Source organism: Mesoplodon mirus, assembly GCF_964341445.2.
Source record: "Mesoplodon mirus genome assembly, chromosome: 14".
Classification (NCBI taxonomy): domain Eukaryota; kingdom Metazoa; phylum Chordata; class Mammalia; order Artiodactyla; family Ziphiidae; genus Mesoplodon; species Mesoplodon mirus.
This window is the reverse complement of record NC_138990.1, coordinates 24,924,645-24,938,815: the sequence shown is the minus strand read 5'-3', so window position 1 is coordinate 24,938,815 and position 14,171 is coordinate 24,924,645. Positions and strand designations below refer to the sequence as shown.

At 40.6% G+C, this 14,171-nt stretch overlaps 1 protein-coding gene across 4 annotated transcripts in view; it reads left to right on the top strand.

Moving 5' to 3' along the window:
* Positions 1–14,171, top strand: part of SH3YL1 (SH3 and SYLF domain containing 1) — a 42,194-nt gene that overhangs the window by 21,658 nt on the left and 6,365 nt on the right. For 2 of the 4 annotated variants that reach the window (XM_082641812.1, XM_082641811.1), the window contains 5 exons: positions 2,412–2,546; positions 5,140–5,252; positions 6,394–6,522; positions 8,542–8,710; positions 9,326–9,404. In XM_082641812.1, coding sequence (XP_082497938.1) covers positions 2,412–2,546; positions 5,140–5,252; positions 6,394–6,522; positions 8,542–8,710; positions 9,326–9,404 — 625 coding nt within the window. Of the gene's footprint in view, positions 1–2,411; positions 2,547–2,992; positions 3,030–5,139; positions 5,253–6,393; positions 6,523–8,541; positions 8,711–9,325; positions 9,405–14,171 lie in introns of those variants that run through there. The other 2 variants (XM_082641814.1, XM_082641813.1) reach the window with 2 other exon arrangements.

Here is a 14,171-nt window from a genome sequence, read left to right as displayed (position 1 = left end):
AAACTACTTCCAACTTTTTAAGTAAAGATTGACTTTGTATTGTTTCATTTTACAACTTTGCTGCTAATGATTACGGTTTCTATCAAATGGACTAGAAATTATACCAGTACACACTTGTTTACAGAGGTCTCTCCCACAGGGAGCATCTGCATGATATCAATCTTTCGTCTGCTGCTTTATTGCTAAGTGATTGGTAAATCAAATCTCCTAATATTCCCAAATCATTTTCTTCTCAAATTTCAGTCCATTTCTTCCTGAACTATCCTTTTATGAATTTGCTCTGTTGCCATAGTTTTAAATGCCCTTGGCCTTATTAGGAGGAACTATTTCCACTACTGATTTTCATTTTTATTTGACCTTTACTTGCTGCTGCATAAATTTGTGATATAAAAAGAGGAACATATTTTAGTTTTGCTATCATGACTGCCTTTTGGTTTTATATTCAACCAAATCATGGCCTTCAGAAACATCGCACTCGTGTGGAAAGCGTATTTTCAGCATCTGTTTTGCACCCCTGCTCACACCTCCTGGCACTGTACCCAGGTGTCCCTCATCACTGCCCTCTGACCCCAGGCTTTGGGGCTCCATCTCAAAGAGCATTTGCTTATATTTGCCATTTGTGGAAACTGTGAATGCAACTTACCCTCGTGGCTGTATAGAAATTAACTCTGGAATTCCATTTAAATACCTTACATGGAAGATAAGTATTAACTTTTAAAAACATCCACTTCAAGTAGAGATTAGAAGACTATCCTAGGAGTTTGTGCCTCTTCAATATGACCTGGCTTTGCTTCCCTGAGTGTGGCTGTAAGGTTAGAGCTGTCGGTCACTTTTCAGTGCTAATGAGAGGCTGTGCTGGTTCCCCAGGAAGCATCTCAGACCTGGCCAGAAACATGCAGTTTCTGGGTGCAGCTCTGACCCAGGAAGAGCGAGGGAGCTTGGGGGTCGGCGGCCGTGCGCCCGCGGAGCTCCTGCGGCTAGATGCTCTTGTCGCTCCAGCTCCAGTTCCAATGAAGTGCAGCAGGCCCGTGGCCGACTCAGGCAGCAGGACCCACGCCCTCGAGTCTGCAGCCCCCCCCAGGCTGCCTGGGCTCCTCTCTGGCGTTCTTCTTCCGCCAGACGCTTGCTCCTAGCGGAATGGGGTGCTCGGCACATGCTCCAGTCTGGAGATTTTCTTGCCTGGCCCTTACCTAGGTTGTGAGTCCTTCATACCTGTGTCCTCAGACTGGCCAAGTATCAAGCTCAAGTAGACGCCCAAAATAAGTCTGTTTCTTTAAAGCACTGGCATCATCGGTTCAAACTATTAAATGTTTGTTGAATAATTTAATTATCTGCCATTCTGTTTTGGAATGGAATAATTAGCAATAATGGCTAACATTCTCATAAAACTCTCACATGCCCTCTCAGAGAATCATTTCCATACCGTAGCCATGCTGAGTGGCCGTTGCTGCCATTGTTGTGTAGATAACTGAGTTACGTGACGTCTCCAGCCAGAGAATGACAGGCTGGCCCTTCAGAGGGAGGCCTCTGGCTTCCATGGGTGCTTGGGTGAGTCTCCTCGCTGCTAGTGCCCCCTCTGCTTCTAACTGTAACTCCCACCCATATAACACGCCGTGGATTTCAGGGCACGGATGAGGTAGGCAGGGCGCGTGTGATTATTTTCAATGCACAGAGATGCTAAGCATCTTGCAGAGGTGGTGTGTGGTCGTCTCTAATTGGTTTCACTGGAGACAGAGCCTGAGACAGGGCTCGTGGTGCACGTGACTTACTGAGCAAATGTTCTGGGTTGGGGGAAAACTATAAGGGGCTAAGGGAAGCAGGACAGAGAAGGGGAAGGGTCCAAGCAAGGCCGTGGTTCCAGGTAAACTCGCCCTGGTCTGATGACAGGAGGAGAAGGCAGGTCTTACGACAGAGGCAACGGGGCTGGCGTTTGGGGTCCGCTGCTCTCGCCACCTGGCAGCACGTGGGTGTGGCGTGTGGTGGCAGGGCTGGAGGGGACTGCAGCGCCCCCCGTGGTGGGACCAGACCCCTCTCCTGAGCCCAGGACCCCCTGTGAGCTTCCGCGCCCCTGCTGCCTCCCCCAGGTGGCGACCCCTTCATTACACGTGGAATGCGTACTTGACTATCAGGAAGTCTAGTTTTAGCTCCGCTTTGGAATCTAGACCAGGTTACGGTTCTGAAGGTATGTGAAGTTAGGGATGTGTACAGAATCTGTAGGCCTTCAGGAGCTTGGGCATTAGTTAAATATAGATTATGGCACTGGTCCACTCATGAGAACTGCTGAGAATTCCCAAGGTTGTATAACTCACACACACCCACCAAACACAACAAATGAAAGATTTAAAAGTCAGTGGAGTAAGGAAAGATAATGCTAAGACTTGGTTTAAACACCATTAATATTTTCTTTCCAGGACAATTATAGCAGAGCCCAGAGGTCTGAAAACCCTGGTACCTTGGATTATCCAATTGTTCGTTGTTTACCAAAAGCCAGAATCCACACTGGGCCATCAAGTCAGATCAACCTCGCTTTCACCCAAGATTGTAATGTGAGAAAAATGACTCCGCTTTTTCCAGGAGAATTTGGATGAACTCTTTTACTTTAATGATGAGGAAGGCATCTAGGCTTAAGTGGAGAAACTACAGTTAGAGATCAGGGTTCAATTTCTAAGTCCCCTAAGATTGCTGTGCAAGGGGAGGATCTGTTGGTGTGAGGAGAGGAAGCGGATGGGAACTCCTCAAATTTGGGTTGAACGTTGAGGCTGATGATGCCACGTACTGAGAGTATGAAAGCTTACTGCCCACAGGATGAGGCTTTCTGGGGAGTGAGACAGACTCCCGAGCAGAATGGCTTGAGAGATGGGAAAGAAGACCCTTCTATGGAGGGTAGGGGTGGGGCTGGGGGACGGGTCTCACTAGAACCACAGGAGGGAGCCCTGGGCTTCCTCGCCAGGTTGTCTGGATTTGGGGCTTGAAAGCTGTTGTTTCATTACAGGACGACAGCATCAGAGACTCGGTGGCTTGGGTTCAAGGTGGGTAAACACCTGAGAGGGAGATGGGACAGTGCCGTGTTGGGGACAGGGTGTCAGGGGACGAGAAGCCCTCCGGTTCCTGAGAACATTTCTCCCCCAGCTTTTCCTGCATGATAGTTGTATTTTTTTAATTCTTTTTAAAGAATTGAGTTTAATTGTAAAACTCACATTTTATTTACAGTTAATTGTATCTTAATGCAATCTTATTAAGAAGCCTTTATCAAATTCTTAAATGTCTGTCTTAACTGTTTATTTGCTCCATTGCTCCAGTTTTCTTTCTGGGAATCTGTTTTGCTTTTTATTCTAAGCTGTGGAAATAAATCAAGAGCCGTTGGCAGTACTGCTGCTCTTCAAACTGTGCTGCTTTGGACATGGTTCTCTACTTAGTCATGTCACCAAAGAACACAGGATTATCTTACTCTTATTTCAGGAGAACTGAATTGAGACTAGACATAAAATTAAAGGATTAATTTATTTTCTTTATTGACTCATATAGTTGTGCCTTACTTAACTATCCTAAGACGTACCAAGTAGAAGGAGACATAACAACTAGAGTATCCACAAGGTCACGGTTGGAAACTTATACTATCTGTGTATACTCCAAGCATTACGCAAAGTAATTTCATATATGTTATCTTAAAAAGTATATAAGATTTGGTTATGTAATCAGTGGCAAAATTGCTTAACTTTGCATGAGAAACGCTAAATAATTCTGTATCATTCAACACCATGATCCTCAGAAATTGTCCATGTATAAAATGGAATTAACAGTTGACATGAGTCTCAGTGATATGTTTTGCATGCGTCAATTAGCTGGCATATTTGGTCTGTCCTATGGAACTTGAGTGTATTTTTTCATGAAGGGATTCAAATTAAACTGTATCAGAAATTCCACTAGGCCCTTCCAAGTGCAATCACATTTGGTAATAATCAGATTCTTCTGTCAGATGAAAACAAAGATTTGAAAAATTTAAAGAATAATATAAATGAAGTCATCTTTTAAACATTAATCTGCTTGGCCTTTGCATATTTTATTGAGATGTGGTAAATATGCCAGGGTTTACAAATGATTTCAACTCATCTTTCAAGCAACGCTAGATTTGTATATATGCATATATACATGTATATACATATACCTATATGATTATATATACTTAGAAATCTGGTTACTATTATACCCATTTTACAGAGGAGATTGGGGCTTTGAGCCACTCAATCATTTGCCCAAGGTCACACAATATGCCAGGGGCAGAAGTGGAATTAACACCCAAATGGTTTCCATTTTGAGCCCAGATTCCCAGCGCCAGGCCCTCAGGCCTTCCGTTCTCTGGCACTTGACACACGTGCTTGACCTCCACGTGGTTCAGGGGGCAGGTCCTGCTGTGGACTTTAACCATGAAAAGGCCAAATGGAGCCAAAATGCTGCAGATGGCCCGGTGCTGTGAAGAGGAGCTGGGTTGAAAGTCTGGCCTCCCCAGCCGGCGCCTCTCCTCTGCGGTCGTGGGGTGAGGGGCCGTGGCCTGGGCACCCTGCGCGGCCTCACCGGGTGTCCCGCCCCAGCAGAGGCGAGTCTGAAGAACACGCCCTGTCTACAGCGATCCGCCCAGAGCGTGGAGACTCGCTCCAGCTTTGCTTTTACTTGGAGGATTAACCATGGTAATAGGCATAAAATCTTCCTCCTGGTGTTCTGCGCTTTTGGGCGGCTTCTGCTCGGGGGTCGCGTGGACCTGCAGGGGCGCCGGTGGGGACCAGACTCGGGCCCGCGGACTTTCCAACCTGTGTGTGACCTTTTCACGTGTCACTAGGACACGTCACTCAGCCTCACTAACCCGCGAGGCTGCAGAGAAGAAGAAGTCGATGCCCGGAGACCTCACACCACGTGCTCGATGCACAGTGAGTGCCCGGAGGCCTGTGCTCTGATTCCCGGTGGGAAGGTTAGCTGCTCACATCGATGCTCAGCTGAAAATACAGCACGACTCTGCTTGCATACTTTCTTTGGCTGCATTGAAAGTCTTGCTACATTACATATCGTATGTTGAGTTTTAGTAAACATATTTTAAATAATATTTAGACATAATTATTTTAAAATAAATGGCTGTCTACATTTCAGGTATCGGATTTGGTAATAATTTTGAATTATGACAGAGCAGTAGAAGCTTTTGCAAAAGGTGGTAACCTAACACTTGGAGGGAATTTGACCGTGGCAGTTGGGCCCTTGGGAAGGTGAGCACTCTGAAATCCCTTTTGAGCAGCTCTTGGATAGTGAAGCCTTTAAAACTATATTGTTTTCCATTAAGAGAAACGAATTAAAATGACAGAAGTTTATGATTTACACGTGTCCCAGAGGATTTGAGGCTGCTTACAAATAAGAAATATACAAAACACAGCCATTGTGATAAAATCTGAAGCTAAAACACACAAAAAGAAATTAAATATTTCAGAAATGCAGGCTGTTGTATCTACAGGAATCAACATAAAATTTACCTTTAAGCTTTGAAGGAGCCAGGTCGAGTCAATTTTAATTCACTGAGAAAGGACAGCGTTGATCAGGGAAAAAAAGGGTTTTTTTCAAACTAAATTATGAAAAATTGAAATGGAAGTGTTTTACTTGAGTGATGCTTACAATACTTAAAGTGTATTTCCTTCTCTATTAATCAATAACTATTCTTGAGTTAATTGAGCAATTAAATATTTTAACCCCAGACTGTTTATAGAAGTTGCTCAGTAAAATCATTTTAAAATGTTTCTAAGTTCCATGAAAATACCCACTGTAAAAAGAACCACAGTCTTTTACTCTTGAGGTATGTTTCCCTGTTTTAGTGAAGGAAGACAATATGGGAAAATATCAGCTGTACGTGTGTTCTCCACATGCATCACACTGTGCTACAGCCACCTTACCTTCTATGTACTTGCCATGAACTGTCCGTCCTCTAGACCACTTTGAACACACCTAGCTTAGGCCAGCAGGAAGTAAAATATGTAAAAATGATTGAAGTTGGGGATGGGGTTGGTGGTGTGATGAATTGGGAGATTGGGATTGATGTATATATATATATATATATATATATATATATATATATATATATATATATATATATATATACTAATATGTATAAAATAGATAACTAATAGGAACCTGCTGTATAAAAGAATAAATAAATCAAATAAAATTTAAAAAAAGAGAAAACCCTATGGACGTGACCTCATTAGATATTCAATAAATAATATTCCCCCCCCCAAAAAAAAAATGATTGAAGTAAGTGCAGAGCAAGATCCTTCTTTTGGGTTAGAAGTACAGTGCCAAACAGTCATCTTTAAGTGAAGATGCTCACAGTTCTGTGATGCAAAGCCTTCTGTTTTGCAGGAATTTAGAAGGAGATGTCTCCCTAAGAAGCTCAGCTGCTGTCTTTACTTACTGCAAGTCAAGAGGCCTCTTCGCTGGCATATCTTTAGAAGGTAGCTGTTTGATTGAGAGGAAAGAAACTAACCGAAAGTAAGTGCAAGGCAAATAATTTTAATTGATTTGAAGAACGTGCGATGAGAAAATAATACTTTGTAGATTCATGTCGTTCTTAAGAGAGTACAGAGTACCTTTGTACAGGCAAGTCTGTTGGCACCGTTTTTCCAACAGCATTTGCTCACTTTATGTCTCTGCATCACATTTCGGTAATTCCTGCAATATTTCAAACGTTTTCATTATTACTACATTGGCTATGGTGATCTGTGATCAGTGACCTTTGGTGTTACTATGGTTATTGTTTGGGGCACCAGGAACTGCACCCCTATAGGATGGAGAACTTAATCAGTAAATGTGTGTGTATTCTGATGGCTCCTCAGACTGGCTCTTTCCACTCACCACCCCCCCTGCCCCCAAGTTTCTGTCCCCCTCCTCAGGCCTCCCGATTCCCTTAGACACAACAATATTGAAATTAATAACCCTACAAAGACCTCCAAGTGTTCAAGTGAAAAGAAGAGTTGCACGTCTCTTACTTTAAATCAAGAGCTAGAAATGACCGAGCTTAGTGAGGAAGGCATGTCAAAGCCAAGATGGGCCGAAAGATAGGTCTCTTGTGCCAAACCGTTAGGCAAGCTGTGATTGCAAAGGAAACGTTCTTGAAGGAAATTACAAGTGCTCCTCCAGTGAACACACAAATGATAAGAAGGCGAAACAGCCTTATTACTGATATGGAGAAAGTTTTAGTGGTTTGGATTGAAGACCAAACCAGCCACAACATTGCCTTCAGCCAAAGCCTCATCCAGAGCAAGGCCCTAATTCTTTTTAATTCTGTTCAGGCTGAGGTGAGGAAGCTGCAGAAGAAAAGTGTGAAGCTAGCAGAGGGGGACTCCTGAGGCTGAAGGGATGCAGCCGTCTCCATAACATCAAAGTGCAGCGTTCCTCAGGAGAGGCTTCCTACTGTTAGGCTCAGCCTTTGTCTTTCTTCCATAAGATAGAGACCAATTTTGATTTAAAAAACGCAAGATTTGGAAGTATCCTAACAGGTGACGAGGAACTTCCACTTTAAACTGGCATCTGGCTAATTTTTCCCAAAACTGCTCTTCTGTATTTCCACGAAAATATGTCTAATTGCCCAGAAAAAGATAAAAAGCTAAGACTGAGAGGACTAATTCTAGAACCTGGCAGGAATCCCACTAATAGTGACCCTGACAGGGCTGGCCCTGCTGGTGGTGGACACACGTCTGCCGCTTACAGCAGACTTGAGAGAAGTTAAGTACCAAGTCTGCGGTGCCTGTTTACCCAGAATCCCACAGCACATGCAGAAACGTTCGGTGCAGACCTCAACAACCAGAAAGTAGGAGGAATCGGGGGGAAAGTAAGGTTAGCAGAACTCTCCTTCTTGAAAAGTCAAGAGAAATGTTTTTACTTCTGGTTTTATTAATTTGAGAAATTTAAGAATGCTTTTAGAAATTTGTGATTCTAGGCCTTTGGAAGATTTTCCAACTAAAGTTTACCTAAATCCTGGATAAACTAAAACAAATATACTTCTTAATCAGTTGCAGGGCTTCTAAACATGTAAGGCAAATCCTTACATAATTTTGGTACAAGTAAACATTTTAAGGAGACTATATGTTAGCACCACTTTTATAAGAAACTTAAAAAGTAAAAACCTATAAAGATGCATAGGTATGTGATTGTAATTATATGTGTATTAGTGTTTATACAAATATATGTTTATTATATGCATTTGTATATAAATATTCTATATATGTTTTTATGTATAAATGTATGTATATGTGATGTGCTTTTATATAATTGGGAAAAGGATATAAATATCAGACCATTTATGGTGATTGCCTCTAGAGGTGAGCTTGGAGAGGTGAATTTAGAGGCTTTAACATGGGTTATGGCTTGTAGTTAGTGTTTGAAAAGTAGTATCTATGAAGTGCTATATGTGAGTAAATCACACACACATACACACGTGTGTGTCCTACATTTAACTCTAGAAAAGATCTATGTCTGCAAAAGAAATATTCTTAATATATTTCTTATTAGATTTTATTGCCAAGACATTCGAGCTTATGACATTTTATTTGGAGATATACCACGGCCTACTGAAGCAGAAGATCTTTATGAAATTCTTGATTCTTTTACTGAAAAGTATGAAAATGAAGGACAACGAATCAATGCAAGAAAAGCAGCACGGGAGAAGAAGAAGGCTTCTGTAATAATGCTTGGTTTTTATATTTTTCTTAGTAGCCACAGAAAATTTCTTTATATAGAACATTCTATCCTTGATATCAGGTTTCTAATAACCTACTACACTTCCCTTGTAATTTCATTAACATAAAGTTCTTGTGAAAATGTCATAAAACCTTGCCAGTCATCTATGCAAATTTCAGGAAGAAACATGGTTTTCCATGATTGCATTTCTGTAAGGATAGAACTTTATAATATTAATTAATAATACTAATAACTGCCGCTAGCCCAGGGCCTTGACGTGCAGAGGGTTTTGTGCGCCTCGTTCAACTAGTTCCGCACCTTTCGGAGCTGCGTGGCCCTTTCGGGGTCAGTGCATCGCTTTGTTCCACCTGCGCGGTGGAGCGCCGGGATGAGGGAAGCTTCCGGTTATAGACGCGTGTCCCCTGCCATCACCCGCTTGTTGTCCAGTTCAACCAGATGTGGCCCAGAGCAGTACGTGTGCTCTGTTAATGAGTGCATAGGATAACGTTTGCCGTGTACACCCATCAGGGGTGGGGCGGGGGGAAAGCCTTATATGCTCCTAAGTAAAAACAGTATTAAAATCACGTGCATTTTTTATTGTTGTTGTTCCTCCCAGGCTAAAGAATTGCCTTCAAAACCATTGTCAAGACCACAGCAATCGTCTGCAGAAGTACAGCTGAATTCTGGCTCTCAGAGTAAATATTTGTGTTGCAATTCAAATACATTTATAATTAAGTAATCGTGAAATATTATTAAGAAATCAAGCTACATTTAATGATAGATCTAAAGTCATTACTTTAGCGTCAAATAGAAGAACTAACGAGTATTAAAGAGAGAAAAACAAATGCTCAGCCTCTTCTAAACACACAAGGCAAATTCTCATTCCTGTAATTTGTGAAAATGTCTATTCTCATTCAGAAAATGCTTTTCCCAATTGACAAAGTGATTTATCTTTAAAGTTTTTCTTTTTTTGTCATTTCTTCCAAAGACAATTATCCTGCTAATTTGAAATGGAAACAAATAAGTCTATTTTTCTCATATACACATAGATGTATATTTCCGAATATTAATTTGACCATACATTCTTGGGAGCTCAGGGTTTCATAAGGTGGTTTTAAAATAGGATAAATTCGTGAAGCAGCAGGTTTTTGGCCTTTACACCTCTTTCCGTCACTCATTTTTATGACAGTCACTCTTGGAATTCTGCGTTTCATGTATAGAGGTTACCAGTAAATAGCAATATATTAAAGTAGACAATGTCGCTTGTAATAATTAACTGTTCTGCAAGTGGCTTTGGACTGGCTTTTGAGAGCACAGTGATGAATCTAACTTGTCTCCTCCTTTAAAGAACTTTCCTTCTAGGAGCAGAGATATCACAGGTGGAAAAGTAACTGCAATCACTGGAAGGAAGTACAGTTGACCCTTGAATAGTGCAGAGGTTAGGGACGCCAACCCCTCATGCAGTCAAAAATCCATATATAACTTCTGACTCCCCCAAATAGCCCATTGCTGACTGGAAGCCTTACTGATAACATGAACAGTTGATTAACACGTATTTTGTATGTTATATGTGTTACATACTATATTCTTATATCAAGTAAGCTAGAAAAATATTAAGAAAATCATAAGGAAAAGAAAATACATTGATCATACTGTACTGTATTTATTTATACCATAAGTTTACATTGTCTGTTTACAAGATGAATTGTCTGTCAGTACGTACATCAATATTGTCTTATATGATACAAAAAAACTGTAAATGTTATATGTATTACTAACACTAGACATAAAAAATGAAAAGATAATAGAAAAAGAAATTCGTATTTACAGGTATAATGATTCATGCATTGATAAAGAAGAAGCAGCAATATGACTGCTTCACGGTAGCCTAGCCTATACACTAATGAATGAAAAGTTATGAAATTTTTATGGCACACAGTATGACAGCCATATTGATAATACAGTATTAGAAACATTGTTACACTTTTTTAAAACCACTTACATGTGATGAAGACTGATAGTTTCTCTAATTATGAGAGAGAGAGAGAGAGAGAGAGAGAGGCATACAGTACAGCAATGTAATTCTTTGAAAGCCAAGTTATAAAACAGTGAGAAAACTAACACATTATTAATTTTGTATTAAACATGACTCACCTTATGCCTGTGTGAGGATAGGCTATCCACTTCGATACACGTCTTGCCCATGATGTTCCGCACGATGAACACTTAGGCGATGATGGCGATAACACAAAGACGTCCCGTACAATTATTAGATTTTCACATGCGGACATTCACACATACACCACAGAAAAGTTTATTAACTGAACAGCATGATGGTTATTTACTATTCATTAAGTGGAGGTGGATCATCATAAAGGTCTTCATCCTCATGCTCACGTTGAGCAGGCTGAGGAGGAAGAGGGTTCGTCTCAGGGGTGGCAGAGGTGGGGGAGGGGCGTGGGGAAGGGGAAGCAGGAGAGGCAGGCACACTCAGTGTCACTCGATGGAAATACATCGTAATTTCTGTCTGACATTTTTGCTTTTTCATTTCTCTAAACATGGGTCTATAGGATCCCAGTCCTTCCACTGTTTGCTTTAGTTTCAGTGCCTGCATCGTACACGTTAAAAGCAGGCTTGAATAATCAGAACCCTCTTCCGGATTGTCTGGTGTCAGCTTGTTTCTGGCACTACTTCTTTGTCTTCTTCCTCATCGACTGGCACTGGTTCAGAACCTCTCATCTCCATCTAGTCGTTTTTTGTTAATGCCTCCGGTGTGGTGTCTATTAGCTTTTGAAATTCTCCAAGATCCGTATCTTGAAACCCTTCACAGCAACCCCCGCCCCCATCTATTTTGCCATATCTACAATCTATTTCATGATTTCCTTGATTGGCTCTGTTGTAAATCCTCTGAAGTCATGCACGACATCTGGAACAGTTTTCTCCAGCAGGAGTTTATTGTTTCAGGATTGATGGCTTTCATGACTTTTCCTATAAGAAATAGCATCTTCAGTGGCGTAATCCTTCCAGACTTCCATAATGTTCTCTTTATAGGCGTTTTCTTCCATAGCATCAACAGTTCTTTCCATAGAGTACCATGTGTGATGAGAGCCTTTAAAGGTCTTGATGATCCCCTGATCTAGAGGCTGGAAATAGAGACGTTGTGTTTGAGGCCAAGTGCACAACTTGGTGGTCTACTCATGGAGTTGAACTCACGGGGTTCTGGGGGGCCAGGGGCATTGTCCAATATCAAAAGAACTTTAAAAAGCAGTCCCTTACTGGCAAGATACTTCCTGATTTCAGGGACCAATCCAGAAAAAGGGTTCTCATGGTCCAGGCCTTCTTTTTGTACAACCAAAAGATGGGCAGCTTGCGTTTATCTTTTCCCTCCTAGGTTTGGGGTTTAGCAGTTCTATAGATGATGGCAGTTCTGATCATAAACTCCACTGCCTATGCACAAAAGAACAGAGTTGGTCTATCCCTTCCTGCCTTAAATCCTGATGCTCACTTCTCTTCCTTCCTAATAAATGTCCTTGGTTGCATTTTTCTCTCCCAGAATAGGGTAGTTTCATCTGCATTAAAAACTTGTTCAGGCAGATGTCCTATCTCCTCAATGATTTCTTTAATGGCTTCTGGGAACTTGTCTGCTGCCTCTTGGTCACCAGAAGATGCTTCTGTTATCTTGACAGTATTTAAGCAGATAATTCACTAAAATGATCAAGCCAGCCTTTGCTGGTATTTAATTCTCCAGCCTTAGATCCTTCACCTTCTTTTTGCTTTAAGCTCTCATATAATGACTTTGCTTTCTCTTGAATCATATTAGAGTCGATAGCAATCCTGCACCCACATAAAAACTGCATTTTTAATACAAGATAAAAAAGTTTCTCACAGGGCCTCCCTGGTGGCGCAGTGGTTGAGAGTCCGCCTGCCGATGCAGGGGATACGGGTTCGTGCCCCGGTCTGGGAGGATCCCATATGCCGCGGAGCGGCTGGGCCCGTGAGCCATGGCCACTGAGCCTGTGCGTCCGGAGCCTGTGCTCCGCAAGGGGAGAGGCCACAACAGTGAGAGGCCCGCGTACAGCAAAAAAAAAAAAAAAAAAGTTTCTCACAAAAGATGCAAGGTTTATGTGCCTGTCGGTGTAGCTGCAGCAACAGCTTCATGAATTTCCTTTTCTTTAAAAAAAAATTTTTTTTTGATGTGGACCATTTTTAAAGTCTTTATTGAATTTGTTACAATATCGTTTCTGCTTTATGTTTTGGTTTTTTGGCCACAAGGCATGTGGGATCTTAGCTCCCCAACCAGGGATCCAACCCGCAACCCCTGCATTGGAAGGTGAAGTCTTAACCACTGGACTGCCAGGGAAGTCCCTCCTTTTCATTTTTTACAACGGTTCTTACACTGAATTTATTTACGTTGGAATAGTGGGGAGCTGCAGCTGCAGACTTCGATTTACAGTCTACATCAAGCAGTTCAGCTTTTGCTTGTAATGACTTTTCTCTGCTTCTTGGAAGCACGTCCAGGACCACTAGTAGCACTTTGTATGGGTCCCATAGTGTTATTCAAGGTTTACATCGTCCCCAAAACGTAAGAACAACGATTCAGTTTGAAATATGGATGTTAATGTTGGTATAGTTAGTTAAGTCTGATGAGCAGTAAATACTTTGTAGATTGGGTGATTTACTTTTTTTTTTTTTTTTTTTTTTTTGCTTTCAACAAAGCTGAAGAGAGACTTAATGGTGCTGTTATCTGAATTTATAATAAGAATAGTAATTAATATTATCATTATATATTATTTTAAAAATCACATAGCTACTTATCACCAAAATAAAAAATTATAATAGTAATAATTTATTATTTCATAAGTAATATTTTATTATTGCTATTGTTTGATGATAGATCACTATGCGATTTTTTTTTACCTCTATCTTAGAAGGGACGTAAAAAATTCTGTTACATTCCTATAAAATATCTCTTTCTTGCCCTCTCTAGTTTTTATAACAACCAGCTTTCTTAACACCTAACACCTATATCTTTAAAAAAGAACACTGAAATACAATTTAATGTTGAAACTATGTCATTCCAGAAATAATAGTCATCCTGTGTATATGAACTAATTTTTAAATTGTCCACTTATTGAGATGCATTTCAAATAACCTTTTACTTTCCTGTTTAGTAAATTAACAAATTCATACTATATTTAAAGTTTTGATCAATGTGTGCTAATAATGATTATGATAACTCAATCTATAAGAAATTATTTAATAGATGATCGTGTTACATAAAATAAAATTTTAAAAGTAAATTTATGTACAAATTTGTGTTGTAGAAACTTACATAAAGTACAATATTAATACATTGCTAGAAAATCTTTGGGACAAATTAAATGAAAATATGATTTAACGGTTAAAAATTAAAAACATCTTGTTGATTTTCTTTAATGAATGCTGATGGGTTCAGATCACTA